The sequence below is a fragment of the Ochotona princeps genome, chromosome 8 (assembly GCF_030435755.1).
Source record: "Ochotona princeps isolate mOchPri1 chromosome 8, mOchPri1.hap1, whole genome shotgun sequence".
Classification (NCBI taxonomy): Eukaryota; Metazoa; Chordata; class Mammalia; order Lagomorpha; family Ochotonidae; genus Ochotona; species Ochotona princeps.
The window spans coordinates 27,218,859-27,245,430 of record NC_080839.1 but is presented as its reverse complement, the minus strand read 5'-3'; the positions used below and the strand labels follow the sequence as shown (position 1 = coordinate 27,245,430).

At 41.1% G+C, this 26,572-nt stretch overlaps 1 protein-coding gene across 6 annotated transcripts in view; it reads left to right on the top strand.

The window, feature by feature from the left end:
- Nucleotides 1–22,088, top strand: part of FSHR (follicle stimulating hormone receptor) — a 161,992-nt gene extending 139,904 nt beyond the window's left edge. For 5 of the 6 annotated variants that reach the window (XM_058667771.1, XM_058667770.1, XM_058667767.1 and 2 more), the window contains 4 exons: nucleotides 2,845–2,913; nucleotides 3,027–3,101; nucleotides 15,290–15,475; nucleotides 20,653–21,950. In XM_058667771.1, the coding sequence (XP_058523754.1) occupies nucleotides 2,845–2,913; nucleotides 3,027–3,101; nucleotides 15,290–15,475; nucleotides 20,653–21,886 (1,564 nt within the window). In that variant the 3' untranslated portion in view covers nucleotides 21,887–21,950. Of the gene's footprint in view, nucleotides 1–2,844; nucleotides 2,914–3,026; nucleotides 3,102–15,289; nucleotides 15,476–20,652 lie in introns of all 6 variants that reach the window. The other variant, XM_058667766.1, reaches the window with a different exon arrangement.
- Nucleotides 22,089–26,572: the final 4,484 nt, after the last annotated feature.

Below are 26,572 nucleotides of genomic sequence, written 5' to 3'. Positions count from 1 at the left end.
GTAGCATTATTTTACAAATTTTGGTGGTATTTTTTCATGGGCCCCATGTTTTCTCACTGTTATACATGAAAATGACTTTCACTGTATCTTTTTAATCCAAAGCTACGAAAGGGATGTGTAGTTTTTATCTGCTCTTGACCAACTCCTGTTCACTGACAGAAATTTCCTGGAATTTAGTAATGTACTTTTAAAGAAAGGATACCTTTCTTTTAAGAGTCAACATGTCTCAGATTTGTCTCTAAAAGATAAATATGTGATGACAGTATTTATTTTTCTTGCCTTGACTGTCCTTTAATCTGGAGAAAATGGAATCAGAAGATTCATGTTTAGTGCAGCTTGTCTCCAGCTGTTCTTACTTTGAGTGGCTTATCTAATGCAAAAATACTTTCACTCAGTGGGGACATGCAAGTGCACACGGGGAGGAGGGGAAGTATGGTAAAATTGGCACTGATGACAAAATACTTGGTATCCAATAGCACTTATCAAAATTCTGAGACCCTGTAATTACAGCCTAACAAGGCAGGCATATTACACATGTGGCTAGCGACTCAGGACAGTTAGCAACATGAAAACCCTAAAATCTTCCCCTTCCCTGCTGTGTCTCTGCAAGCAGAAATCTGGAGATGGAAGCACCTCAGTATAACCAAAAGAACAATCTGCTTCAAACAAACTAAAATGAGATTGCCTATGTGACAATTCTTAGCATGCTTGAGTCTCCAGAGGTTCAGCTTTACAGGATATTTTCTCTTTTCTCTCTCTCCCTTGTCTGTTGCTTAATATAGGTTGAAGGGACCAGATCCTTCAGAATATTCAGCCTTTAGGATGAGGGTCCTCCACTGAGTAAGCACACTAGGTTAGCACACAAGTTAATTCTTTAGCTGATCTCTGCCTGGGTGGCCACCATCATCCTCTTTACCTGCTTTTAAGATAAGCACATTTACTGGTCACCTGCTGGATAAGTGTTGTGACACAGCAGTTAAGCCTCCACTAGGGATATTTACACTCATATTCAGTCAGTGCCTGGGTTCAAATGCCTGCTGCTCCGCTTCAGATACAGTTTCCTGCTAGTGTACACACTGGGAAGCTGCAGGTTCAGATACTTGGGTACCTGTTATCCACATGGGAAACCTGGCCTAAATTCTAGACCCGTCACTTTGGTCTGGCCCAGCACTAGCTGTTCCAGGCATGTAGGGATTGGATCAGATCTTTTCCCTTCTCCCTCACCCTCTTTCTGCCCTTTTCCCTCACTGTCACCTTCTCCATCACTCTCTTCTTTCCCTTATCCCTTTCCCCACTCCCTCTCCCCTTTCTCATCTGTCTCCCCATGCCTTTCAAATACATAAGGATTAATAATGACAATAAAAGAATAAAGGTCAGTTTGCTTTTATGAATACTTTGAGGATCCTACAGTCTAATGAAAAACCAAGAGCAGGAGTTCTTGTCATAATTTGCTCTCTGTTGATCAGTAAATTAGATGAATAAAATTGTGGAAGTTTTAAGCACCACCCAAAGCATCCACACATCTTTTTTGTTTCTTGACCCACAAAACCTAGAATTTTCTATCTAGCTCTGTGCAGAAAAAAGTCTGATAGGCTCTGTGTTTGGTTCAAAACCTTCAGGATCCATTTGCCAAGGGTTGTGGGTGGCAGCTCACTCCACTTTGGATCAGCCTGACAAATAGAAAGTATTTTTCAAGGGCAGATGGGAGGCTGGGCAAAATGGGTTGCATAACTACTTCTCTGCCATCAAGATCAATGTATTGATTGTTAATGTTTTCAAAGCTGTAACTTACTCTCCTCTAGATTTTTTTAATGGGGTTTCAGGAGGAAGAAAAAGACATGTGTTGCTCTCCAGTGATTTCAAGCGATTCTAGCTCGTCATAGAAGCTCAGGAAAAAGAGCTCTGAGCACACAGGAGTTTCTCTGGGTCAGCTCTTTGAACAGTGTTATTTGTAAACCTACTGAGCCTGACAGAAAGAACCTAACAGCAAAACAAGAGCAGGTCAGGGGCTCTTGGGCTACCCCTTCTCAACCTTGGATATCTTTTTGTTTTCAGATCCACTCAGGGGCAAAGCGAGGCAGACCTGGAGATCCAAGGTGTCCTTGGGCTCCTCTATCCAGACAATCCTGCTCACTGACCTTCTCAGCACTGTCAGGATGACTGATTTAAACCCAGCCTCACCTCCCCCACAACCTCCTCCCATGACTACTCACATAGGCACACCCTCTCCCAGCCCACAGTTACTATAATTGATTTCTCTTCCATTCTGCCTTAACCCAGAGCCACCTCTACAAACCTCCAATAACCAGGTTCTTACAGGTCATGGGAGATGTTCAGGATGTCTGACAACTTAATTAGATCACTTTCTGATGACAGCCAGGACTGCTGCTGTGGGTGAGCCTGGGTGAATGGCTTTAGGCCTCAGAGAAAGATGACACAAAATGTTCTTTTCCTGTCTTAGAAACACCTGTTCAACAATCTCATGGCGAAAGAGTTCTTTCTGTCCCTCTCCTCTACTGTAACTCAATAGCAGGCAGGGTGTATGTAAAGACCCTATAGTTACAAGATCCAGGCTATAGCACCTCAGTGTGCCTTTTCAAAAACTCAATTTCAATTATTCTTCTGAACAGGTAATGTATTCACACAATACAAACTTTAGAAGTTATAAAAGACAACACAAAGATGAATCAATTTCCTTCCCATTCCTGTCCCCAAGTTTTAAGAGTAGCATTTTATTTTTGCCTCTTACCTGTGCTGCTGACCTTGCACAGTGCTTCCAATTATGAAATCCCTGTATTGTTTGCATCTGATATTGTTGGGTTTCTAATTAGCCTTTTATTTCAGATGGCTGAAAAAGAATGGGATTCAAGAAATACACAACTGTGCATTCAACGGAACCCAACTAGATGAACTGTAAGTAATCCTGACTATTCTTCCAGGCCATTTAGAGGGAAATGGCTCTTAACAATAGCGATATTTACACATCTTTATGTTTCCCTTTTTCTTTTCTTCAACTATATTCCCAGGAACCTAAGTGATAACAATAATTTGGAAGAACTGCCTAATGATGTTTTTCAGGGAGCCTCTGGACCCATCATTCTGTGAGTAGCTGCCCCTTTTCCATGAGCAAGAACTCAACTGTGTAACCTAGAAGGCATCTCTTACCAGCCCAGAGAACACAACTGGCAATCAATGTCAGTTTGTATTCATGCTATCTGAAAAGGTTTACAGGAATGAATCAGGCTGATCCACAGTATAGCTTTCAATATAAGAGCAACAATAATACTCATGTGTAATGAGGACTTACTGAGAGCCAGACAGTGTTCTAAAAAGTGAAGATGTATTTTCTTACTTAATCCCTATAATAACCTTCCATTGAAGGAAAAACTTCCCTACACAGTCTAACTGACCCACTGAAGGCCAGGTAAATGTTACAACATGGACATAAGGTCAAACAGGTCTGACTCCTGGTGTAGACTCATAACCCCTCTTCACTGGGTCTCCTCCCTGGAAAAGACAGCACAAGTCTCCTTCCTAAAACTCAGCAGCCAGTTTTCTTCAACCCAGTGAGAATCAAATGTGCATTCTATTGGGATCTTTTCTCTAGACCCCTTGGGACACATTCAGTTCCCCCAGAGCCTTGTATCTGCTCCTCTTTTTCTATTGTCACTTCTTCACCGCTATCATTCCTTCCAAAACTAAATGTTCCCTTTTCTTTTCTAACATATGATGCACATTCCATCAAGGATTACTTTACGTCCCACCTGCTCTTAAATCTGACAGCCTCAGCTATCAGCTCCTTCCTACCCCTGTGTAACCTTGTTGTCTCTTGAATCACATTCTCAGAAGGATTTATAAATACGTTGTTTCCTGGGCTCTCTGCAAAGCCTACTGAGTTCCCTAACGTAGCTGCTTCAGAAAGAAGGAATCCAGAAGGATGTAATGCAATGCAATAAGGAAAGATCAGCAAAGAATTAAATATAAGAATAGTTTGTGTAAACTTCACTAGATGATCCTTATGTAGATTATGAATAGTCAATTGAAGCATTTGGGAGTCCCATGCTTGTACCTCTTATCTTGTGGTCAGTGTCAGCTATTATGTCTAGTTGTCTACTTGCCTAACAACTATCAACATTCTTTTGTCTTTACCTGATAACTGTTCATCTCCTTCAAGCTATAACCTATGTGTCTCAATCATTTGGTCCAAAAGGTGCAGCAGAAACTTCATAAATATTAAATGTCAAGTATTTATGACAAAGAATGTGTGATGACCCATACCTAAGATTCTGTTCCCTTTGAAGGAAGGAATGGATTCCTCGAGGTATATTTATTATCCTGGACAAGTTCAAAGGTTATTCCAAAATGGCTAGTGTTAAATGGGAAGCATATGCAAAAGAAGAGAGCATTGGCATGATTCAAACAGAGGCATAAGAGCATTTCCTTTACTCCCAAAGCCTAAGTCTCCTCACCTAAACACTGAAGAAGGCAATAATACCTGTTTCTTAAATATGCATGAAACCTACAGATACATATTTGCACTGTGTGCTTTTTTCACTTACTCAATAGACAGACTTTTTCAAGATTTGTTTTTATTTGAAAGGCAGATTTACAGAGAGAAGGAGACACAGAGAGAATAAGATGTTTCACCCACTTGCTCATTCTCCAAAGCTGCTTTCCTAGGTCATACCAGGGAGTTGGATAGAAAATGGAGCAGCCGGAATATGTACTGCTGCCTATATAGGATGCTGGCACTTGTAGGTGAAGACTTAACTTGTTGAGCCACCCCAGTAGATAGACATTAAGGATCATCTTCTGCCATGTCCCATATATGGGATGGAAAACTAAATCAAGTTCTTCCTCCTAGAAACCTTATGTTGTCAGACAGTATTTAAATATACACCTTCATATGTCAGGTTGATGTATGCTATGAAGTGTAAAGCAGGACATGGGTCTAACAAAGGGAAAGCAACAGGCTACAGTGCCAAGTGGTCAAGAATACAAAGTACGTAGAACTTATAATGCCCAATTTTCCTTATTCCAAGTGTACTTGGGAAACAAATGGACTCTGACATGAATTATGATGTCTTTGACACCCAGGTTAGCTGTCAATTTCTCTTAGCCAAAACCCCAAAATAATTCAGGGTTCCTAAATCAGTACCTCGCTCCACTCATGACAGGATGTCAGTGATAGGGTAAGTTTTCATATGTGACCTGCAACAGATATAACACCAAATCTATAGCACTTTAACCCCTGTCTGCTCCTGGGAAAGGTCCAGCTAAATGGGATTCCCAACTTGCCCTTCTCCAGCTGAGGAAACCAGAGGTGGAGGAAGTAAAGAACCTATTTGAAGATCAGACTACAGTTGAAGGACTCAGAACAGAAACTAGCTCTTCTGCTTTACACTTCATGTGTTTATAATGTTACCAGAAATTCGTCTACTCAAACATCTAAACATCATTCAATGAGGCACCATGCAACTGGCTGTGAACTAAAATACAGGAGAAAATGACACCACCTTCCCAGCCTCCGAAGACAGGCCATGAATGGTAAACATGTCATGGAAGAACATCTTTCCTGATGTTTCCTGAGCAGGTGGACCAAAGCATTCCATTAGAATGCTTAAGAGAGGTCCTGGCATGGTAGCCTAGTGGCTAAAGTCCTTGCCTGGCATGCACCAGGATCCCAGTTGGGCACCGGTTCTAATCCCAGCAGCCCTCTTTCCATCCAGCTCCTTGCTTGTGGCCTGGGAAAGCAGCTGAGGACAGCCCAAGGCCTTGGGACCTTGTACCCACGTGGGAGACCTGGAAGAGGCTCCAGGTTCCTGACTTCGGGTTGGATCAGCTCTGGCCATTGCTTGGGGAGTGAATCATCGGACGGGAGATCTTCTCTATCTCTCCTATTCTCTGTATATCCGACTTTGCAATAAAAACAAATCTTTTCTAAAGAAAAAAGAATGCATAACAGAGAATACAAGACTCACATTTCCCAGTCAGTCCTACTACCAATGTAAAAAGGAAGAGGGACGTTACTTTCAGAAGGAGTTATACAGGGTCTTCAAGTTATAAGCCTTTCATTTTATCACTTTTTACTATGGGAGCATCTGGCCAGAACTGAGTGAATAAAATTTACAGAAAATCCAATGGAATTATGAAGCACTTCTCATGGATTAAAATGGCAGAGAGTAATAATATACCACACATCTTATCTCTCCGTGCATGAGGATACATGTGCATGGGCCTGGCCAAAAGCTGAGTTTATAATTGTGAGTTTCCTTCTCCTCGCCTTAGGGGAAGGTTGATTGCTTTAACATCATGCTCCTATCTGGGGCCTACAGATTAATCCATTGATGCCCTTCAAACCTCCTGACTGCTGACTTGGGATGCAAGCAGAGGAATGGCCTACTTCCCACTCCTACAACCTGACATGCCAGCTCAGCTAAGCTCTGGCCTGACAGCTGCTTCTGGTGGAGATAGGCAACAGATGAGTCTGTCTCAGAGGCTATGAGTTCCTGGTAGGAGTTGGAGGGTGTAGCAGCTGCCAGATACTCAAGCTAGGATAATGTTAGACCTTGGCATAGACTGACCCCTGCTTACCAAAAGAAAACTCAGATATATCTAGTTGTCCTCAGGAGTTTTCTAGAAGAAAATTCTCAGACTGAATAGGAAATTGTTAATGAAAGCAAGAATAAGTGTAAAGGAGAAGTTGAACTGGGATATATTTACAGCAGAAGCTCAACACATGGGGATCTCTGGAGTTTAGATGGGCCTTCAATGTTGTATTGAATTAGGGCAAGTAGCCAGGCCTTGAACTCAGAAGGAATAGAGAGGTCGCAAGTCTTGGGACAATTTCTAGAGTAGAACATGGCTGTGAGCCACCTCAGTGACTATAGGTTGGTTTGTGAGTCAGAATCACAGCTGGTACAACATTTGACTATTCTAGCTTGAAAGGCAGGAGGTCAGGGTAGGAGCCTCAGAATTTGCATCTTTAACAATTTTCCATCAGTGGATCCAATGCAGCAAGTACAAGAATGCTCTGAGAATCACTGCCCTGGAAACAACAGTGAGAACTTGGAGCCTTGGCCAGCATGCACAATACCTCCCACACAAGCTTACTGTGGTGAGTCTTGTCTGCCTGAACATCCACAGTTCCCAGAGATATATGCAAGGGATCCTAAGGGAGTTGCATTAAGATTACCCCAACTCCTTTCCTGAAGACAAAATTTCTAGATCAGTAAAGGAAGGATGGAAGGCCTCCAAACACCTAAGGGTGCCAAGGGCAAACCGTTCCATTGGAAAAAATACAGTGTGAAACTAGCCAAGGGTGTGCACAAGAGCTCCATGGAGTTGAGAAGAACAATCCAGCATCTTCATTTTTCCTCACGAGTCTTAACCTTGAACATTAGCAACCATTTTCACCTAATATTCTGAATCCACTTAAGCTTTTTCTTTTTCTTTTTTTTCAGCCATCACACAATTTCTGTTTCTTTGGGAAACAGTTTCCTGTGGGGACAATTTAATGCACTGCCTTTGCAGGTTGATGCCAGCACAATCATATTCTGATGGTTTATCAAATTGATTTGGCAATAGCTCAGATTCATTTGATAGTTTAAATTCAAACACTGAGTTATTTGTATAAGAATGATTCTCTGCCATTACCAGTGTACCCACAGCCCTATAGATAGTAAATTGCCTTTTTATCCCGCCTGGGATCATGAAAAGAAGGTCTTCCAGCCATCTGTCAGTGTAGCATACACCAGCAATGTGCTCTCACTTATGGAAATGATTGACCCATAATAACATCTTTTCTAAGAAAAAAAATAGAAATTGTTCAAATCAAATTTGTGGCAGTGACTATAACATACTTTATTAAATGGCACACGGAATTCTATTTAACTCCTGCCTCTCCCTGACTCCGTGTCATATTACTGACGCTGTTTCCAGTGCTACTCTGTCTCAAAATCAAGAATCCTAACAGTATTGAAACAATTTAGGATTACTAAATCTCTTCAGTGCCAGCCATCATTTCATCTCATGGTGTCTCTGGTGGCACTTATCAAGCTTGCAAGTCTCAAAACCACTCACTGCCAGAATATAACATGTGTTGAAATGTTAACCAAAGTGATATTTTAAAAAGACCAGTCATTAGTCGAGACCAGCCCAAAAGACAAGGATCAAAAACATCAGCCCATAGCTCCTGCCTTCTCATTGTCTAGCTCTTCAGTTCCAGAACTGATGGTAGGAATAAAGTAAGTATTCTAACCCAATCATTGAGCATAGCCAACCCTACATGGGATGTACGTAACTGATTTTGAGTGTCTTGTATGTCTCAGTTACTAGGAGATCAGTGTAAAACACAGATGTAAAAGCAAAACTATGCCTAAAGTATCTCCAATAGAGTAACAAATGTTCCTACTTCTTGGTACACTTAGAATCGCAAAAATTTTCAGAGTAGGCTATACGAACAGAGCAGATGTCCCTTAATAAATACTTGTCACAGTGTGGCACAAAGACTTTGAGCAGATGAAGTGACCTGGTGTGAGGGAGAGAATCTCTATCCTCTCAAGACTGAATTTATGCAATAGGCATTCATCCTTTTCTACTTTCAATCTATTCTCTTGATAATTTATTTAACAACCATTTGCTGACTACCTTCTATACGCTGGTCTCATGTTCCCAACAACAAAAAAAAAAAGATTTCATTAAGTCATTCTCCTGTCATGTAAAATCTAAACTCAACTGCTTGCTTCTCAAGCTTCCAAGTCCTAACTCCAGCACATGATTCCTTGACTTCTCAGAATAGTAACGCTTAAGAATGTCCATTGTGCCATACTCTCTGTTCTGGGCCTCTCTCCAAGCCCAGCGTTAGCCAATAGTCATGAGGAGTTACAATTCTATCAGTCTCTTATTTAAGTGTACCCCGACATTGTTGGTACAGACAGTGTCAGACAGTCTAGCATCCCACTGTCTACACATGTCCAAGAGTTTCATTGGGATTCCATCTTTCATCTGGATGCAGGGATGCATGTTCCATTATACTCCCACATCTGTATATGATAGAACCTAGTACTCAGTAAGATTCTATGTAAACAGCTCTACAAGGATTTCCACTTATTTTCTTATATTCTAAGAATGATTTTACTAAAACATTTTTTTTTGCTTTACTGAGTTTTAAGTGACTGTGCATCCCTCATTCCCTTCTCCCACAGGGAATCAAGATCCCAGGTCAATGACAAAATGCCTTAGTTTCACAGCAGCAAATCCACCTCTCATCTAGTATCAAGACACATATTTAGTACTGAGAAGCAGAAATCTAACATGCTAGCTACAGAAAACTGAGCAGATACAAAGTAACATAGCATTCCAAGGAGGCTTCCTCATCCAACTTCCAGATGTTGGATTGCACTCAAGTCAATCCAGCCAACACAGGATTCTGCTCATTCCCAGATGCAGCATCCATCTTTCTGCAAGCTTCATTCCCTTCCTCCCTACCTCTGATATCATTCACACAGCTGTTGATGCCTCTTGACTGTCATTTTACTGAACCCACTTAAAATCACGTTTCTGTTAGTCTGTCTTGTACAACTCTCCCATTAGAATAAATTCTCCCATAAGACTTGCTCCAGACTGTCATTTTTTATTATAAAGCTGAGACACACTCACTAATCACACAATGATCCACTAAAAAGATCGCATAATCCCTGTCCAGTGATAGATATGGCGCAGATCACAGAAGTGCCCCAACCATCTCTGTTCTGAAGCCATCTGAAATCTGGTTTAGGAGACAAACAAGCATACCTATAAAGTTAAACACGATAAAGCCACTGAAAAGAAAACACAAGGTGTAAGATTTTTTATAATCCTTGGAGGTCAACAGACACCACATTTGGCTGGATGATCTACCCGCCCCTTTCCGACATCTTCTATAATGTCACTCTCCAGTACAACTTAAAAGAAAGTAATCATTTCCTGCTGCTTGCTACATGAAAGGTACTACTGAGAAAGCTACAGCATTCTATCCACAAGGAGAGATAAAATGCAAACACAAAGAGCATGTACATAAAGCAAAAATAGTAAGCAGTAATAGATGCAGAAAGTCTATAGAATATAATGTTATTGCACTATTACTGGTTTTCAAGGAAAAAAATAACTCTGAATCTGCCAAAAATGATGGAGATGGTGAAGTCACAGAGACCTCAATGGAGTCTGTTTTGGATTTTTATTGCTGCATTAAAATTTAGTAGCTTAGAAACAATCATTCCATTTTGCTTGTAATTTTGCATGTCAGAAATCCAAATGTCACACCCCTCATTCATGCAGTGTCAGTTCACATAGGTGATGTGGACGATCAGTACCATTCTTTCCCATTCTCTGACATGGCCTGATTTATTTGTGTGTATTACAGGTGTGTGTGTGTGTGTTCTTTCCCTCTCTATATACAGCTTCCAATTCTGTAATGGCTCTCAAAGTGATGCACTGCTTTGAGATATTCAGAGTTCTTTTATGGGAACTTACGACTCTACAAGACCTATGTTCTTAACGGTGAAGTCCAGAATTTGAGCAACACTCCCATCATACTCTGTTGTCCAGTGGCATCACAGTTCAACCTAGCTCCAAGGAGAGAGCAAACAGGCCCTTGATGGCAAGACTGTCAAAGAATTTAGTTATTTTTCATCTACACCAGAAAAATGAAATAGTAGGGTCATAGCTCATGCATTTTTTTTAATTTTACTTCTTTTTATTATTATTATCATTTTGTGATGCAGTACCATAGGCCTTGGGATTTCCCTTATCCCCTCCCCATTCCCTCCCCCCTTACTGAGTTCCCCTATATGATTACTATAGTATTGTTCTTCATGCACAGTCATATGTCCATTGCAGGCATGGACAGTGGCACAGAGTCCAGCATCCTATTGTCAAGATATAGTAAACAGTTTCAATGGGAGTCTATCTTTGTCTGGAAGTAGAGATGCATACTGCATTGTATCCTCGCATCTAGACATGATAGTCTCCATTACACAGTTACTATACATCCCCTTATGAAAAGCCACAAAACAAAATAAACAAGAAGAAAAAAAGAAATTAACACCACCATGAAGTTAAATAACATGATAATGAGTGACTAATATGTGGCTGAAGAAATGAAAATCAAGAACCTTCTTGAAGAAAATGATGCTACTATATGATCTATGTGTCACTGAAGAATTTAATCAGAATAAAGTGTTTTGAAGAGATGAAACTAACACAAAATCAAAATCCATGAGATACACTTTCCGGTGATCTTTGTTAGTGAAATGTATCTCCTGTAGGAACAAATAGATGGGTTTTGTTTTTTAATCCAGTCCACTAATCTATGACGTTTGATTGATGAGTTTAAGCCATTTACATTGAGGGTTAATACAAATAGGTGTAAATTTGGTTCTGTCCTTTAGTGATGGACTGTTCATTGATTTAGTCTTCTGTTGTTATTTTACTGGGATGTTCTTCACATTTACCTGTGGTTTTGATGGGCGTTACGCTTTTTTTCTGTCAAGAGAAAATCTTCAAGTATGCTTTGTAGGACAGGTTTGGAAGAGGCTTATTTCTTAAACTTTACTGTGGAAGAATTTTATTTCATTTTCAAAAACAAAAGGAAGTTTTGCTGGGTACGTTATCCTGGGCCAACAATTTTTTTGCTATTAGAATCTGGAATATGCCATTCCATTCTCTTCTGGCCTGTAGAGTTTCCTGTGAGAGGTCTCCTGTGAGGTTTTTTTTTTTTTGAACAAATATGATTTTATTTATCATAAGACATTTTGAATCATTCTTTTTTTCTACATTGTATTATTATTGCTATCATTTTATGATACAGCTCCATATTCCTTATCCCCTCCCCAATTCCCTCCCCCAACACCTAGTTCCTCTATATCATTACTAACATATAGTTCTTCATACTCAGTCATATGTCCATCATTGCGGGCATGGACAACGGCAAAGAGTCCAGAATCCTATTGTCAAGATATAGTAAACAGTTTCATTGTAAGTCCATCTTTGTCTGGAAGTAGAAATGCATACCACACTGCATCCTCACATCTGGATGCTAGTCTCCATTTCACAGCTACTAAACATCCCCTTAAATGAAAAGTCATGATACAAAATCAACAATAGAAAGAAAAATAGAAATTTACAATACAATGAAGTTACATGTTACTAAATATGACAGTCTCCATTACACAGCTACTAAACATCCCCTTAAATGAAGAGCCACAAAACAAAATCAACATCTAGAAGAAAAAAGAAATTAACAACATGAAGAAGTTGAATAACATGCTATTAAATGACTAATGTGCAGCTGAAGAAATGAAAATCAAGAACCTTCTTGAAGAAAATGATGCCACTGCATGATCTACAAGTCACTGCATGATTTAATCAGAAGGAAGTGTTTTGAAGAGATGAAACAAGCAGAAAACAACAAAACCCATGTGATATAGTTTCCACTGATCGTTGTTGAAGTGTTTTCCCTCCAGACAATAAGCAGATGGGTGTTACTTTGGTCCTGTCATGTTAGGAATGGGTTGTTCATTGGTTTAGTCTTCTGTTGTCATTTTATTGGGTTCTTCCCGTTTACCCTTGGTTTTGGTGGGTGCTATTCATCTTCTCTGCCAAGAGAACTTCTTGAAGTATCATTTGTAGGGCAGGTTTGGAAGAGGCAAATTCTTTTAGCTTTTCTTTACTGTGGAAGAATTTTATTTCATTTTCAAAGACAAAAGAAAGCTTTGCTGGATATGTTATCCTGGGCCGATAATTTTTTTCTTTTAGAATCTGGAATATGTCCCTCCATTCTCTTCTTGCCTGTAGAGTTTCCTGTGAGAGATCTCCTGTGAGCTTAATTGGCATTCCTTTATATGTCAATTGATTTTTTTCATGTGCACATTTAAGGATCTTTTCCTTATGTTCGATTGAAGAGAGCTTGATGACATATGTCGTGGTGAAGATCGCTTTTGATCAAGCCTGTTGGGAGTTCTGTGCCACTCCTGGATCTTGTTTCCCATTTCTTTCTCCAGATTAGGGGAAATTTTCTTTTATTATTTCATTAAATACATTTGCAAACTCAGCTTCTCTTTCTGCACCTTCTGGGACTCCCATAACTCTTATATTTGGCCTCTTAATAGTGTCTTTCAATTCTTGAATACTTTTTTTTGGCCTGATCCAGCTCTTCTTCCAGCTTTTTGTTTGCTTCCCCCTGATGACAGGAAATACCTTCCAATTCTGAGATTCTTTCTTCTGCTTGCTTCATTCTATTTTGGAGACTCTCCACTGTACTTTTAATTTGCTCTACTGTGTTCTTAATTTCTGATATACCAGCCTTGATGTGCTTTATTGCTTCCTTAAATTCTTTGAACTCTTGCATGAGCTTCTCATTTTTGATCAGAATCTTTAAAATGAGTCTCATGGATTCTGTGTGCCCCATTTTCTCAATGTCTTCCTCAGTTAACTCTGAGGTTGGCATAGGGTTTTGCTCCTTTGCAGGGGAGTCTTCAGTAATATTCAGTGTGCCTTTGTCTCTTCTTTTGCTCTTGTTCATTGTACTTCTGGTTAGCAGAGTCTTGAATTCCTTGGGGTAGGTTTCTAAGCTTTGTCATCCACAGGTCTACAATGTGATTTTACTTACTGCGGTTGGTACACAACTTTTCCCTTGCAGCCACTTGTGCCACAACTTCCAGCGAGTTCCAGGTCTGGGTTCTTATGTTAGATTTCCACCATGGTCTCCACAGCCCCAGCTCCTGGCTCACCACTCTCCACCTCCTGTGATACTGTGCTGAGGCTGCACTGTTGTCACTGCAACTTTTCTCCCACTTCCAGTTGGAGCAGGTCCCAGGATTAGAGAGACACCAGGTGTCCTATATAATTAGGTTGTTGGTGGTGCTGATCTTTTCGGAACCTGTTGGACGTTATGTCTGGGTGCCACACAGACTTATTTTGACCCGTACGATTCCACAGTCGGTATTATTTTCCTGCGGGAAGGCGCAATCCACTGACGTCAGCAAGTTCTCGCGAGATCAGCACATGTGCAGTTCACTGTTGTCCCCTGCAGTCCCAAAGCTATTGCCACAGTGAGCAAAATGGCACCTGACGTACCACCACTACTGTTCTTGATCTGCTGGCCATCAAATCCGAGGGCTACCCAGACCTGTCTTGGGTGGAACTCGTAGAATGCCACGTCGTTGCAGTTCACTGAGTCAGAAATGAGCTCACTCCCAGCTCAGCGCATGCTCTGTCCTTTCCCTTGTCCTTTCTCCCTTACGCAAAATGGTGCCCAATTCAGCTCTAGGGGGCTGACTGGGCTATGAAATCCACTCTGTTCTCACACTGCCCGGCTGAGATCTGCTGCTCTGTCTCTGCTCCTGGTCAAATCAAACGGACCAGCAGGATGGACAGATCTTGTCTGGGTTCACTTCCCGAGCTCCCAGTGAAAGTCCCTTCCCACCTGGTTGCTGTTGGAGTTTGGATCGCTGTGCTGGAGTATCAGTCTGTGCAACACCACACTGCTGTGTCCGCTGCTTTCCTGTGTCTGTTAGTCTCCAGGCACCCCTTTGCTGTTGTTCTGTCCTTTCCTATTTCCTGAAGTATGTCCTCTGTGCTTCATCCTGATTAAATGTTTTTCTGTCCGCATAAACATGTCCTTACCCTATTCCGCCATCTTGATTCTCCCAGTTTTTTAAGATTTTTTTTTAATTTTTATTGAAAAGGCCAATATACAGAGAGGAGCCAAGAAAGGACACTTGAACTTAGTCCTGTGCTGCTTCTACTGCCTTCCAGGCTCCTTTTCCTCTTATGATGTGTAACCCTCCCACCTTTTTCTGAAATTTGGCCAGCCACAGATTTCATCCCAGCACATCAGAAATATTGTTATGACTACTTTTATAGCAGCAGCAGATGGTCTCAACCTTTCAGTCCTGTGCAAATTTGGGAGCACAAATAGACTATGGATGAGGAGGTGGCTATTTCTACACATCAGCAATAGTGAAGCCCAACAACCAGTCAGAACGTGAATATAACCAGGAAGCAGGGTGGTCTATTATCTAACCCCTCCTACCACACACATATACACATGCAAAAACTACAGCCAGGGTTCCCACACAACCCAAATGCCCTATGAGCTGAACACTGATTACAGCAGTATCTGTTGGGTTAAACTGCAGCCTCACTCACATTAGAGTAGCACTACAATGTCTAATACATTGCCTATTACTGAAAGTAAAAAATGTTAACCCCATAGTAATCACATTATATTTACCTTTTTTCCTCATAGAGATATTTCAAGAACAAAGATCCATGCTCTGCCTAGCTGTGGCTTAGAAAATCTTAAGAAGCTAAGAGCCAGGTCAACATACAACTTAAAAAAGCTTCCTAATCTGGAAAAGTTTGTTGCCCTCATGGAAGCCAGTCTCACCTACCCCAGCCACTGCTGTGCCTTTGCAAACTGGAGACGGAAAACGTGAGTTCCTGAACATCCTTTCAACCCTGCTATGACACCTTCCCCAACCTCTACCCATGTAGCATGCAGAGAAGCCAGGAACAGAAAGTGCTCCCTTCCCAAAACCATTAGGTGCATGCTAGAGTGAAGAGTCATTTTTGTGGAAGGGAAAGAATGTCTTCAAAAATAAGTTCACAGCAAAGGAATACACATGTGCTAAAGTATCAAGAAACATTCAGTAAGGAAGCACGAAAAACTAAACCTGATGCCTGACTCATACTTGGTGCTTAGTACCTGCGTCCTGTTTCCTTTGTAGCACATTGATTTATTCCTCAAATACCAAAATTTCCCCCCTCATAAAACCTCATCCTCTTACCCTCAACCAACTTTTGTGAGGAAGCAAAAATGCCACAATAGACTGATGTGATGTTCCATCTCCAGTACTCCCCCTCTACTACTTCAGGCCTCCCTGATGCACATTCAAGTCTAGCACCTCACAGTCCAATACCACCTCCTGTGGCTTTCTAGGAAGCATAAGTTTAAAGAATATATTCCAATCAGAACCAAGCCCTATTAGATAACTAGTTGAAAGTTCTAGAATCTAGACAGAGGAGAAAGGGAGTGGCTTTGGAGACTGCACTTATTCCACATATGAAAAAATCCACTGGAGGTAAGAACTTGTTAGAGATCAAGGTCCTCAAACCTCTCACTTTCCCTTGGATTGACATGTACAACCTGCAATGTGTAGCTGCCCTCAAATGACTCCTTTATATTACTCTTTACACAGCAACCTAATATGAAAATAGCTTCCCTATGATATAACTTCACTATTTAACACAGTCTTCTCTATTCTTCAACTTCTAGCATATGGGAGGCATCTTCAAAACATTCATGGAAAATATGTATCATAAGAAATAATGGATTTCAATTACCTTTTTGCTAAATAGCAAATTTTATTCTATTTATTTATTTTTATTGGAAAGGCAGACCTACAGCGAAAAGGAGAGCAGAGAGGAAGATTTCTATCCACTGGTTCACTCCCCAAATAGCTGCAATGGCCAGAGCTGAGCTCCGGAGCCAGGAGCTAGAAGCCTCTTCCAGGTTTCCACACTTGGGAATGCAGGGTCCCAAGCACTTGGGTTATGTTTGACTGCTTTCCCAGGTCACAAGCAGGGAGCTGGGTGGAAATGGAGTAGCCAGAACACAAAGTGGCACCCAAATGGAATACTGGTGTTTGTAAGGCAAGGAGTTAGCTACTACACTATCACACTCAGCACTCAATAGCAAAGTTTAAATTCCACTTATCCACAAAGTTTTAGAAGAACTCATGTACACTGACCTGTCCATGTGGATATACCCTTGGCTCAAAAGTAAGTCAAAACAATGAAACAGCACACATTCTAAAATGTTTTAGCAGAACTTGCAGTCTACAATCAGCCACTTGAATGATATTCATTAAAAACTGCTCTTCAGAATTAGCTCATATCATTGGGAAACTATCTGGAATTGGGCATTCTTCATAGGATAGCTCAAGGACCAGAGAATTTTTTTCCAACAACTTGCATTCTTAACAGCGTGGGCTAACGTACAAGAAGGCTTGCCTTTTTTACATTCCAGGCAAGAACAATTCTAGCCTGGGTGAGGAAAACTACCAATTCACCCCAAGTCCCTGGAACTAAATACTCCTCCGGAGAAATCCTGAAGGATGTTAAGATCACAGCAAGATTGGCTCGTGGCATACTGTCTGGCCCAGTTCCAACATGCTGCAGGAATTTATTATCTCACTATGTTGCTCAAAACTCCTCAGGTCTTACACTGCCTGGTAGTGGTTATTCTAATAATGTTCCCTACCACAAAGCCTTCCCTGGACCCTCCAGGCCTCTAGGCTCTCACCACTGAGTTCTTCTTGTAATTAACAATCAAGGCCTCCTGGGGTGCAAAAAGGGACATATTTGTGCTCCTTTCAGGACAGGTAAAAACAGAGTATTGGCCTGTTTGATCTTTATATATAACAAACTGATTTTGGCATGTAACCAAATTTCATACACAAGTACAATACAAAAACAATTAAGCTACTCAGAAGATAATCTAAGGCTTCTTTCCCCTAACACAGTGTCATTTCTTTGTATGTTATAGGTAATGTGTTTTGGTAATGGGATTTGAGTTTAAACTCATATAATGCTATTCTTCTCCCAATCCTTATTTGAAAATAATCTCCAGTGTGTAAATAGTGGAGCCTTGTGACTGAGATTTTAACAAATAGCTCGCCCGAGCTCTTAGCAAAAGGCCACGTCATTGAGCCAGAATCTTTGTCATTGTTCTGCACTCTGCTTATCACTTTTCTCTCATATTATTCTCATTTTTCTTATTTTTAGGCCATTTCTTCACAACTCTATGTTAAGCTGATGCAGTGGAGTACAGACCATAAGTACCCACAAGAACTGTGCTCCAACAAGAACTCAGTAATGTACCCACCATCATCTTCATATTGTTGACATTTTCTGCCTACTCACTCCCTTCATTCTCACAATGGGAATATACATTGTAGTAATACTACATCCTTCTCACAGAGGCAGAAACTATGGTTCCATGTGAGATACAGAATAGCTTGGCCCACATGGACCCAACTCAGACACGAACCCCCAATTTGTGCCTGTCTCTGAAGTTCAGATTCTGGGATGCTCTACACTGCCACCCCCTCAGCATCTGCCCATTAATTAATTGGAGTCCAAGTGTATCACTTTTTAAACTGATCCAAAATGACCCAGCACAGTAGTCTAGTGGCTAAAGTCCTTGCCTTGCATGTACCAGGATTCTATATGAGCGCTGGTTCATATCCTGGCTGCTCCAATTCCCATCCAGTTCCCTGCTTTTAGCCTGGGAAAGCAGCCAAGGATGGTCCAAAGTCTTGGGACCTAGCACCTGCAAAGAAGACCTGGAGGAAGTTCTTAGATCCTGGCTTCGGAGCTCAGCTCAGCTCCGAACATTGAAGCCACTTGGGGAATAATTCAGCAGATGGAAAATCTTTCAGTCTCTCCTTCTCTCTGTAATTCTGACTAGCCTAGGGAAAAAAATCTTTAAAAAAAATCTTCCAAGCTTAATATTTAAACTGACCCAAAACTGGCATGTCCAACTCTTTATGATATTTAAGGTATGCCAAAATACTGTAGGAGTACTTAACTTCCTTCAGTTCCCATTCATGTTTCTTACCTCAGAAACATGCACAGTGTTATGTTTCACCCACCTAGTATCAGTGAGTCATTTCTTTTCAGGAGAGAGAAGCATCAGTATTCAAAATACGTCCTTAGATGATTAAGTCCAATCTAATTCCAATAAACCAAACTACAATCAGAAAGAAGCAGTTTTTTCTTTTTGTTCCTAGAACCAAGCTATAGCTAACTTGTTTATTTTTATTTTTAAATTTCATGATTCAATTCTGTAGTCAGGGATTCCTCCCTAATTCCCACCCCCTGACTGATTTTCCCCATATTATTACAATAGTATAGTCCTTCATTTATGGAGTTATAACTCTATCAGTCTTAAGTGTGCCCCAACATTGCCAATTTAATAACAATATTTTGACACTTGGCCATGAAGACTCAGAACCACAGAACAGCCCTCCTTTCCCTTCTGTGCCCATCTTGGAGGCTCCCTCACCTGTATTACAAGACCATCAACAATATCAAAATATAGTCTAGTTCTGTTCACAGCCAAATATAATATTTAACCATGTAGCTTCTTTAGAGTAACCCTGTCCTGATTTGAGATGCCTTATTACAAAGATTTGGTTTTATTTTAGCCTCTAAAAACAAAAGATATACCCTTCGTGAAAATAAGAATACTTCAAGAGAAAAATGACTTCTTGGCAATGTAATTCACTTCCGGGAAGAGACAGTTCTGCCTCGTAGCTCTTCTCATCGTCACTGGTGAAAATTCAGTGTCCTGGACATGCAGTGAGCACTCATCCTTTAGTGCAAAAGGAACCTTTCTTCTAGGCCTTCAGTCATCTCTCTCGTGAGAGTTTCCAAAGGGTTTTAACACTCACTTCTGCATTTATATCTGAGATTCAAGTTTGAGAAAAGCAGTCACTAAATATTGCTGTGAACTTGTCCCCTGGGGAAGGATGGAAAGGTAATGGTATGTGTGTGTGTGTGTCTGTGTACGTGTGTGTGTGTGTGTGATTTACTTCAGTCCAAAAGGAGACCCAGTGTGAAGCTCTTCCATCCTTATATATTTGCTTCAATTCAGAAGTAGTTACTTCTGCATCTCCACATGCAGAGTGTGTAAAATACGCTAGGTTAGAATATTTATGGGTATGTTCATGGCTGAATATTTATCTTCTGGATCTCACTTGAATCCCTCTGCAAGTGCCTATGAACTCTTGCGAAGGTCTTTCATACATTTGGGCTTAAAGAGAAAACAGACAGAAGAGTGAGCACCGAAAGAACCAAACTCCCCAGGGGTAGACTACAGCCTTGGAATAATTGGGCCCCTTTGTAATCCGCATTTGTTCTTTTGGTCACCTACCAGGGAAGTGTTGAATATGAGAGAACCAAACTCACCTTGCAATACAAACACAGGCCTGCAAGCTATTGTGGCTCCTGGGGAATGAGAATAAAGAAGGCAGCCTGGTAGCATTTCAGTAAAATAAGCTGGTGTCTTAGTAGCCTAAGTCAAAGAACAAAGGGAGGGAACTGACTACAGACCCTGATCCTCTAATTTACTTAGATAAAGAAGCAAACCAGCTCCCATTTGAGTCAGAGAACTGGCTGGATCTTCCAGGGACTGGAATAGACAGTAGAGGAATGGGGGTATGTGTTATTCAGGCATGTTGAAAGATAGCTGAATGAAGACGTGGGGAGACAAAGGGTGGAGCTGATACCAGGAATGTAAATTATCTGCACTTAACAGCAAGGCTCAGCTAGTCCCAGGCGCCTTCCTTCCCACATTCAGGTTGTGGCCAGATAGTTTCCCCAGTGGGCCATCCAACTCTAGGAATATATATACAAGTTGTTCTGCTCATTTACAGTAACCAGCATTAACCCTTGCGCTCAGCTTCAAGGGCAGACAAGATGTGAGAAAAAAATAATAAGTATTATTTCAGGAAGAAACCCTATCATTTGCAGATGAAGCAAAGATTAATGTATTTTCCGCACTGGGTCTATATGTTAATTCTATTCCTTTTGTGTTTTTTCTAGCTCTGAACTTCATCCAATTTGTAACAAATCTATTTTAAGGCAAGAAGTTGATGACATGACTCAGGCTAGGGGTCAGCAAATCTCTTTGGTGGAAGATGATGAGACCAGTTATGGCAGAGGATTTGATATGACATATGGTGAATCTGACTATGACTTATGCAATGAAATGGTTGATGTCTCTTGCTCCCCTAAGCCAGATGCGTTCAACCCATGTGAAGACATTATGGGATACAACATCCTTAGAGTCTTGATATGGTTTATCAGCATCTTAGCCATCACTGGGAACATCGTAGTGCTAATGATCCTGATAACCAGCCAATATAAACTCACAGTCCCCCGCTTCCTTATGTGCAACCTGGCCTTTGCTGATCTCTGCATTGGAATCTACTTGCTGCTCATAGCAACAGTTGACATTCACACGAAAAGCCAATATCACAACTACGCCATTGACTGGCAAACTGGAGCAGGCTGTGATGTTGCTGGCTTTTTCACAGTCTTTGGCAGTGAGCTCTCAGTCTACACTCTTACAGTCATCACTCTGGAAAGGTGGCACACCATCACCCATGCCATGCGGCTGGACTGCAAGGTGCAGCTGCACCATGCTGCCAGTGTCATGGCCATGGGCTGGATCTTCTCTTTTGCAGCTGCCCTCTTTCCTATCTTCGGCATCAGCAGTTACATGAAGGTGAGCATCTGCCTGCCCATGGATATTGACAGCACTCTCTCACAACTGTATGTCTTGCTCCTCCTCGTGCTCAATGTTCTGGCTTTTGTCATCATTTGTGGCTGCTACACCCGCATCTACCTCACAGTGAGGAACCCTAACATCGTGTCCTCCTCCAGTGACACCAAAATCGCCAAGCGCATGGCTTTGCTCATCTTCACCGACTTCCTCTGCATGGCTCCCATCTCTTTCTTTGCCATTTCAGCCTCCCTTAAGGTACCTCTCATCACAGTATCTAAGGCAAAGATCCTCCTGGTCCTTTTCTACCCCATCAACTCCTGTGCCAACCCCTTCCTCTATGCCATCTTCACCAAGAATTTTCGAAGAGATTTGTTCATTCTGCTGAGCAGGTTCGGCTGCTATGAAATGCAAGCCCATATTTATAGGACAGAATTCTCATCCACTGCCCACAACTCCCAGCCAAGGAATAGCCACTGCTCTTCAGCCCCTAGAGTCAGCAATGGCTCTAGTTACATGTTTGTACCTCTAAGCCATTTAACCAAAAAATAAAATACAGTGAGAAAATATATTTAGATTCTGAATGATAACTAAATCTTGCCTGTGTAGATTACAGTGTAAGGTATCTGACAGATACTTTATCTAATTTCTACTATATCTAATTTCACCTTCCTGGTATACCAGAGGCCAGAGCTAATAATTCCATATGATGCAGGAGAAATATTAATCACAACAATAATTAAAATAATACAATGCTAAATCACATTTGATTTGTGCTTTGTAATGTTTAAAGTACTTTGTTCAGATTATCATAAATAAGTCCTTTAAAATAGGCAGGTAAAAATTATTCATAGTGAAAATAAAAAGCCAAAATTCAGTGGAGTGAGTGCTTCAGAATTGCTTGTCTTCTACAAGGTAGTACAAGGATGAAGTGTTCTGACTGGCAAAGAACTTCAGAGAGAAGCACCGTAGGATTCATTCATTCATCCATTCACACATTCTAGATTTGTAACAAGTCAACTCCTTAGATTTCCAGTTAGTGTGGTATAGTGGGAGGATTTGGGGGAAGATGGGGATGGGCAGAGAGGAATGGCAGCCATTGTAAAGCTCATGGTACTTTGTTGCTGATGCTGCTTCCATTTCAGGCTGTGCAGCAGCCACTAGGTTTGCATTCACTCTCCTCCCGCTTTGATCCTCCACCAGGTTCTCTGAATCCTCAACCAGTCATAAAGATTTAGCTCTGTGATGAAAACACCCACTACCACAGAATATTTTCATGGTCACAACCAGAGGGGATAAACGAAAAACTACAACCTCATTAGGTCATAGCCTGTCACTTCCAGCATGTGTGCGATCTTCCCTTTATGATCCCTGCCCTGCAGACTTGAAGTTCCAGCAGCAGCAGGTATGGGAACAACATCCTTATAGATTTGATTTAACCAATCCCCATACTAGCATACACCAATACCTTGGAGTAGATATGTATCATCTACCTAAACACACACACACACACACACACACACACACACACACACACACACACCCCGAGAGAGAGACAGAGAGACAGAGAGACAGAGAGAGGCTCTGCTTCCTTGGTTAAAAATTAACCATGAGAAAATAAGCCTAATACATAACATGTATATGGATTATAATGTTGAGAACACTGAAGCTTTAGAATAAGGCAGAGCTGAGTTTTATTCAGACTCCAATATAAGCCAGAAGTCACGTTTAACTCAAAGTTCCACTTCTTCCTCTTTGCACGAAAGTTATGTGCCTAACTTACAATCTTTTTCTAAGAGTGCACAGTAAAATGGTTGTAAAGGTTCTCATAACTGGCTTGCTAAATGCGAGTTTATTCCTCTCTTCCCTGACCACTGCCTGGACTACTGCCCAACTCTCCTAACCCTCAGTCTAGACTTCATTCCATTACAGCATTTCATTCCTGGTAAATAACCATACTACTCACATCTATTTTCATAAGTGACCCATCTGGATAACTGGATCAAAAGACCAACCATAAATTTCAGCAGACATTGTCCACAGAACTCTGAGTCTCCTCTCGAATTGTTCTCTTCCAACACTGAAGCCAATCTGTCCTCTGGCCCTTTGGAAAACACCTTTTTATCATTTTTTTCATGATACAGTTCTAAAGGCTCATGGATTCCTCCTTCCACCATCTCCACTTCCTCTGTCCCAAGCCCTAACTGTTGGGAAACAATTTCAAAATGTGATTCCAAATATCTGAATAAGGAAGTCTTCATCTCTGCTACTTATCAATATATAATGAGCATCAAGGGAAAAAATAGTTTCTTTGTAAATAGTGCCAGTTTTGCTATTTAGCACTGTAGCCACCAGCCACATACAGCTATTGAGCACATGAAATGAGGCTATCCCAGGGGCTGGCACCATGACATAGCAGGCTAAGTCTGTACCTGTAGTGCCACCACTCCCTGTGTGTGCCAGTTCATATCCCAGCCACTCCACTTTCAATCCAGCTCCCCACTAATGGCCTGGAAAGTGGCAGAGGATGGCAACCATGAAGGAGGCCTGGAAGAAGCTCCTAGATTCAGACAGGTCTAGCTTATGGCTGTTGTGACCATTTGGGAGAGAACCAGTAGATTGAAGATTCTTCCTCTTCCTTTCCCACCCCCCTCTCTCTCATTCTCTCTGTTACTATGTCTTCCAAATAAAATTTTCAACAAATAATAAATATTTAAAAAAAGGAATAAGGCTAGACCGAACCAATATGTACTGTAAGTACAAAATGCTAGCTGCCAAGTATTTATACAAAGGAAAAAAATAAGTGGATGGGGAAATCCCTGTACCCACAAAACCATACCATGGACAATAACAATCAAAAATACAAAAAATAAACAAAGAATAAAAATAGCTCAATGATGTTTATATCGGTTACCTGCAAGACCAGTATGTACTATTTTGGATATATTGAGAAAAATTAGAGACATTTAAAATTTTGTTTTGCCTATTTATGCTTAGCTTTTAATAGTTTATAATGTGACTACTATAAAATTTTAAATCACACCTACGGCTTGCATTTGTGAAAATAAAGACTGTATTGAATTTTTGCCTCCCGAACTCCCACCCACCAGCTTGCTATACTGCTGGGCTGCTCCAAACCAAATATGCAGTTTCTCTTTCTCCTTGTTTATAGCCAGGGGCAATGTTCTGAATTTAGACTCTCAAAAGCAAGTAGCAGCTAAATTATAAATACGGTACAGTAGTAATTATTTTACAACATAGCTTCTAATGACACATTGGTTTAAGAGATTCTGGCTCCAAGAGCCATTCTGTTTCAGAGACAAACACCAACCTGGAGAAGCTCAGAAGGCAATCCTCCCTTCATCACCCTGTCAGCACAACACTCCTGATATGAGACTTTCCTAAACAAGAAAATACATTTATGAGTAGAAATACATTTATAATTTCAGGGTTTCTAAATCTTTCAGACAAGTCTCATGTGAACGGACCACTTTCTACACGTTTTTGCATTTTAGTAAGATCTTTGGACTCCTCTCCCCCACCTAAATCTTGGGCCCAAGGAACCCAGAACTTGACAAAATTCTTCTGTGCATTCCCCAGGCAGGATGAGCTGCTGCTTCTCTAGATTCCTCAGGACCTCAGACCGAGAAAAGCCTTCCAATGAAGTGGTCTTTCAGGAAGACCTCCATTCACCTTGAATGTAACACTGGCTATGAGTCAACAAAGCTCCCTTGCCATGCCTTCCTTCCTAGAAAGCCTAAAATGCAAGAAGCTTAATTTCCTATGCATGTCAGTGAATAGCTCCAAATTCAGATTCAATAGTCAAGTTATTTGTGAATGGAAAACTAATTTAAAAAAAACATAGGTCAGTATTTGGAATTAAATATTTAGCTTTGAGATAAATTGTATAACTGGCAGACACCTCCAGAAATCAAAAACTCCCAGGAAATCCATACATTTCTTTTTCCATTCATTCATACACCTGCAAAGTGGCTACCATTAATCAAAAATCATTCACATCACTAGAAACAAGGTAGAAAACAGGCAAAATGTCTGACCTTCCAGACTTCATGTAGAAGCTAAATAAGTAAAATGTAACGATGCTAAATCATAGTAAGTACTGATGATGAAAAATGAATCAGATAAGGATGAAAATCAGAGAGATGTTTAAGGTATCTCTGAGAAAACCTCTTTTGACTAAAGACTGGAAGGTGAGATAGTGAATCTTCAAGGGAGAGCATTCCAGGAAAAAAAACAAGTGTAAAACCCTTGCTCTCAGCTGAGCCTGGTATGTTCCTGTGCAACAACAGCTATGTGACTGAAACAGAGCAAAATGGGTGGAAAAGAATAGGAGACAAAGCAGGGTCATTTCTACCCTTTTTTCCAAAAAGTTGGAAGCCTGAGACATTGTAGTAAGTATTCTTTGAGCTGATCTGCATAGACTTCTTCCTACCTTAGCATTTAACGTGAAGAGAGTTGTTGCTCCAATCACTTTTCAGTTTCTTAAATAGCTTGTTCCGCCTCATCCTCTCTCTTCCCTGCTCTCCTACTTTCCCGGCCCCTACTCTAATCTTCCCTGCCATTATCTTTCTACTCTCCCCACAGAAAAAGACGCTCTCCTGCGGAGCTGTCCCTGTGGAAATGATATGATAAATGGCTTACACCACAGTGATAATAATCTCTTACACTTCAACATGCTTTACTCATTCCAGAAAACTTCAGCTGGCCTTGGTTCATTAGATCCTCAAAACATTCCTGTGAGGTAGGACTTCTGTTGCTCTAAAGGCATTCACCATCTAAATGTAAAGTGACCTAGTTAGGGTCCTGCAGCTCACTAACAGTAGAAAAAGAAAATAATTCAAACCCATTGATTCCAGCCAGACTGTCCCTTCAAAGACTATCAGTGCCGAGGGTGTCCACTTCCTGAAGCTGCACAGAAGTGGAGAGACTTGTAACCGTCAGTTTCAGGAATGACTAAAGGGCCCTGACCTAGCTCAGACACCTCTGGCAGCATGGCTGGGCTGGCAGATGGCCGATTACTGCATTCTCATGCAGCGGGTACTCCTGGTCACTTGGAAGCCATGGTGATGTGAATTCAAACACACACACAATTCACAGAGCAAAGCCCTGTGTAAAGGATTTTTCCACTAATTCCCCACAACACCATTCCTCCTGCGAATTCTCAGCTCAGGGTCCCCTTGACTGGCATTCAGCTGATGTCAGCAAAAACAAGGGAGA